Source organism: Elaeis guineensis, chromosome 3 (assembly GCF_000442705.2).
Source record: "Elaeis guineensis isolate ETL-2024a chromosome 3, EG11, whole genome shotgun sequence".
NCBI classification, from domain to species: domain Eukaryota; kingdom Viridiplantae; phylum Streptophyta; class Magnoliopsida; order Arecales; family Arecaceae; genus Elaeis; species Elaeis guineensis.
Window position 1 is genome coordinate 91,443,192 of NC_025995.2, and position 5,430 is coordinate 91,448,621.

General features: G+C 38.0%; 1 protein-coding gene across 1 annotated transcript in view; it reads left to right on the forward strand.

Moving 5' to 3' along the window:
- LOC105042037 (probable polygalacturonase) overlaps positions 1-3,216 on the forward strand; it is a 9,907-nt gene extending 6,691 nt beyond the window's left edge. The window contains exon 5 of the mRNA XM_010919141.4: positions 2,289-3,216. Within this exon, the coding sequence (XP_010917443.2) occupies positions 2,289-2,814 (526 nt within the window). The 3' untranslated portion in view covers positions 2,815-3,216. The remainder of the gene's footprint in view (positions 1-2,288) is intronic.
- Positions 3,217-5,430: the final 2,214 nt, after the last annotated feature.

Genomic DNA, 5,430 nt, shown 5'->3' on the forward strand with positions numbered 1-5,430 from the left:
GGTTGACCTAATGTAGGATTCGTCAGGGATTCTAAAGCCCTAAGAAAGGACTGATACATCCGGAGGGTTGCGACAATGCCAGTGGGGATGGAGGTGGGTTAATGGTGGTGGAGGCATGCGATGATGATGAGGGTGGGCAGACATTTAAGAAAGAGAAATGAGGAGCTTAGTGAGAGGAGTGGATGAGGAAATGGAGCAAGGGAGAGGAGCTGGGAGAGGGGGGAGAGCAGGTAGAGAAGATGGGAAAAGAGGATTGAGAGCCTCTCTTTACATGGATAATAGACAAAAATAAGGATAGATCAGGGATCTAAGGAAAAGTAAATCTATTATATTGAAATGCTAAATATTTTAGTGTAGGCCGGGCCTATAATGTTAGCTAAACTTAGGCCTATCCTGAATCTAGTCAGGCCTTGAAATCTGATCTTGACCTGGCCTGTGAAGCCTTAAGTCCTTGCCCAAGCCCATCAAGAAACTAGGTTAGGTGGGGCAGGCTGGGTGGGTCTAGTCATTTTTGGTTAAGTCTAATTACAGCTGAGGCATTTGGAGATGCTTCAGCAAGGTTGAAAACTTTGGAATTCATAAAAAATCCAATCAATTCAGAAAATGTTTGGGAGAAGTTTGGATAAGTTAACATAGCTAAGTAAAAATGATAGGTGCCATATAAGTTTGTTTTTTAATTTCAAGACTTGTAGTAGGTATGTACCCAACCAAATAGGAAGTGTTTTTTCTTGGGGTTGAGGGGAAGGAAGTTTTGGGTTTTAGGATTTGCAAGCACAAAAACATGATCAGAAAGCTTCTAGTCTGTGTTGATTGTTGAAAGTGCTGACTTGTATTGTTTGAAGATGGAATTGGAGTTCCAGAACCCAAAAACACGATGAGCTTTTAGTCAATGTCAGTTGTTGAAAGCGCAGGTGGTTATTGTTTGAAGATGGAATCAGAGTCCCAAAAACTAAACTTACCCTATCGTAGTTGGAAAAAGGATCAAAGAGGTGATCCTTAAAATGTCAAAGAAGCAAGTTCTAGATCTGCTTAATTCCAGATTGCATTTCCCCAAGCCTCATAAAGTTTGCAAGCCCTTGTTGCATGAAGTCAAAATTCTCTATCGCTTCGCCTTTATTTTTTGTGAAGTTTGTGAATTTCATAAACTACTTCAGAGCCAAGGCATAATTGGAGAGTCATTCTAGTGGTTGTCATATCATGAATTACTTGCACATTTTTGAGAAAAAAATAATCTAGTAATGCATGAATGCTTTTTAGATATACATCATTCACCATTTGTATAAATTGCCATTGTATTGTCGCTAGTAGCTGCAATCTTGGAGACTTATTCAAGATTATCTCATGGACTTTTCTTAGGGTTGGTTTGTTGCATGGAGACTAATTAAAATGGAAAAAGAAAAGAAAAATCATCTCCTCGGAATAGGAACCCCGATTTAGTCATTAGTTGGTTTGCTAAAAATTGGTTGTTTAAAAAAGAAAAGGTCACCTCCAAAATCTAGAAACATTGATATTTTCATTTTTTAGAGTTTTGTGTTGAAAAGTCAAGTTTTTGAGCAAATATGAAGGGTTGTCCATTTTCTATTTTTCTTACAAAACAAACAACTAGAGAAACATCTCTTCAAGGAAAGTAGTTATCCAGGCTTTTTTTTCTTTTTCCTTTTTTTTTTTTTTGGTTGTGGTTGTTGGGGGCGGGGGGATTGAAAATATTGCTCAGCATCATCATTTTTGGAAAAATGGAGCTTGAGATTCATTTTCTACTTTCTGTTAAGACTTAAGTGTAATAAGTAGGTCTGGAAATGGGCCTGGGCTGGTTATGGTCGAGCTTTTTGCCTGGATTGAAGAAATTTAGGGAAGAATCTGGGCATGGAATTCAAGGCGGCCCAAATAGATTTCGGGCTAGGTCAGGTCTGATGTTAGCCCAGCTCAAATGTCGGCTGCAGGCCCAATTGCTGGCCCTATCTTTCACCCTAAGATTCCCCATTCCACCGTCTCCCACAGTCTCCCACAGTCTCTCTATCTCACCAACTAAACCTCTCCTTACAATGCCCCTTCGTTCTCTTTCTCCCCCTACCAGATCCCATCCCCTTCTCTGCCTCATATTTCCATTTGTATCATACCAGAAGCAGCAGTTCATGTAATAGAGTCCGGTTGACAAGATCTGATTCAGAGTTGCATTTCTAAATTCTGTTTTATGAAATCAAAGATGTTTTTCTGCTCAGCTTATGAATTGTTCGCATTAGAATTTCAGCAGGCTTCACACTCTAAATTAAACCTTTGTTATGACACAGTGCTGGAGTATCAATAGGCAGTGAGATGTCTGGAGGAGTTTCAAATGTTACTGTGGAAGACCTTAATATCTGGGAGTCAAGGCGGGGCATTAGAATAAAGACTGCCCCTGGGAGAGGAGGCTACATTCGCAACATATCCTACCACAATGTGACCCTTGATAATGTTCGTGTTGGCATTGTGATCAAGACCGACTACAACGAGCACCCTGATGAAGGCTTCGATCCCAAGGCTGTTCCCCTCTTTGAGAACATATCCTTCAGTGGGATTCATGGCCAGGGAGTCCGTGTCCCAGTTCGGATCCATGGCAGTGAGGACATCCCTGTTAAGGGTGTCAGCTTCCGTGACATGTCTGTGGGTATAACCTACAAGAAGAAGCACATATTCCAGTGTTCCTTTGTTCAAGGACGTGTGATTGGGTCCATCTTCCCTGCACCATGTCAGAATCTCGACCTTTATGATGAGCAGGGGCAGCTGGTGAGGCAATCAGCATCACAGAACAGCACCGACATTGACTATGATATTTGAAAATTTTGTTCCCTCTCCATTGTCCAGATGGGAGGAGTGCCGGGTTATTCCGTGGCAGTGATGGTTCTGTCAAGCATCTGTTCCCAAGGTTTCAACCCCCCTGGCTTGTACATACAGAGCTTTCAATTTTTGATTTTTTTTTTCTTTTTTTTGGAATATCAGGTGATATGCCTCACCACTTCATGGTCTTGCAGCACTTTGTTTTCTGCCCTTAAAATTCTTGAATAATTAATTATGTAGATTAGTCACAGCAGAGAACTTACTGGATACATGTTGAAATTTGGAAGTTGGGAGATGTTCTAATTCCATGTATCTGTATTTTCTCTGACCACTTAAAAGAATACCCGTTGTACCATGGTTTCAAATGACACCTACTTTAATGGTATAGCAGATTTTGTGCTACTCTATTAAGTTGTGGACATATGTACTTGTGGTGCCCAATGTAGCAATCTATGTTAACATCTAGAATGTTACAAGAGTATGAAATAAAAGTTAAATGATGTGAACTTGGTATCCTAAACTTAAAAGATATGAGAGAGTGTCCCGTGAAGAATAATACAATTTTTTGTTTTCATAATAGTTTATTATGGTTATCATAACAATCTATGACAGTTTTATCAATGGTCGTAATTGCTGCCATGGTGATCCAATCCATGTGCCTCGTTTACAAATTTAAACTTTGCAGCCTTTTACTAGGAAAGTGAAATCCACAGGTGATACTTGAAAGAGTAATACCTCTGTTAATGCTGACGGCATTAAAAGATTGAAAAAATGGACCAATTAAATGCTTTATCTAAAGCTTCCTATGTTATTCAGTATAATATTTGCTTTTCCAAATTGGAGCAAGACTTTTATAGAGATAGAGTTGGAAGATCGCGAGGATCAAAGTAGTGATAACAACTATTTTCCTCAAGATTCCTAAAATTGCAAGACAATGGAAAATGGTCAACTTGGATTTAAAAATCTCAACCCCCCCCCCCCGGCTTCTTCTTTTTTTGCCCTTCTAACAAGTAGGATTTAAAAATAGAAAAATTAGCTGAGGATCACACAACACATCCTAATCCGTGATCAAAAATTGGATCCAAGAGGGTGTGTTGAATACCACCATAGCTGCTGCTCCCATTTGAATATCAGATATCAGTCAGCTATCACAATCAGGAATCCATATTTCTTGCCTGTTTTCCAATCCGAAGCATTTTTATATGATCATTGTATGTGTTTTGATTGGATAACAGATATTGACTCATAAGCCTCATATCCCATCCCAATTAGGATTTATTATAATCCCTATTTTTTGCTAAAATTGATGAATCACTATTTGCCAACAGTTCCTCTTAAAGGGAATGATTTAAATAATCGGCAACTCCAAAATTTTTCTTCCTAAATACACACAGATGATATTGACCTGTTATGGTGAGAATTCAGTGCACTGAATCATGGCCCTTCATTCAATATGAAGGGAAAAGGCCTCCCTTGTGATACAGCAAGCACATTAGTAGATAACTTTAGCCAAATTTAACCATCATTTGTCAATTTACTTATAAGTATAAAGAAAATAACCTTTGGCTACTGCTCATTTAACCAATCATTTTCGCTTAGATAGCAAAAATATTGTCTGGTTAAACAGGCATGGTTTAAATGGTTAAAGGCCATTCTCTGAACTATAGGGACATAAAGGGCAGCTTCAAAAATTAGAGAGAGAGAGAGAGAGGAAGGAAAAATGAATTCGTAAAGTTAGAGGAGGGATGTGAGTTAGATGGTTAAAGTTATTTCACCTTGCTCTAAAATAACTTTAGCCGTGTTAGCCAGCTAAGGCTACATTTGATTCCTGAATAGCTAACTGACGCTGGTGCTTGATAAGTGCCATTTAACCACACATTTTTGGGAAGATTGCAAGTGTATTGTTTGACTGTCAAAAGTATGAATTAAGTTGTTTGGTGCGGTTTTTTAGATTATATAGAAAAAAAAAATTATAATAGTAGATAAAGATACAAGATGAGAGGAGAAGGATAAAATGAGAAAAAAATGATAGAAAACTCAACCATCTTGTAAAAGTTATTCCTGCTCCATACTCTAAAATATTGTTAACCATGGCAAGCTAGTTAGGGGGCATTGACTAGCTAAGTTCAACAGCCACATAATTAGGGTGTTTGGCTCATTAAGAGATCTAAGAGGATTGTGTTGGATTTCCATTGGATCAAGGATTACATAGCTTCGAAAAAAAAAAAAAAAAGAACTTCATAGATCTTTCTTTTATCCTACAATCCAACAGTTTTATGAATAGAATTCAAGCTAAGATTAGGATGGGCATTTAAAAAAAAAAGGGCTTGATCAAATAATAGGCCTGGTTCTTATAAGAAATCCAGTACAATTTTCAAACAAACCCTAAGCACCACCTAATTGATAACCATACAGGAATCAAATGCAGATTTAAAGTATCATAATCAGCTAAAAATAATCATCTAAAAAAAATGGAGTATTTGACTGGATATCTATCTAAACAACCACTCCCTAACCAAGGATTATCTAACATCCAAACATGCCTAAGTTTATGGTCTATTTCCAATAGATTTCATCAACAAGACAAGCTGATGCTTCGGCTACTATAACTTTCTA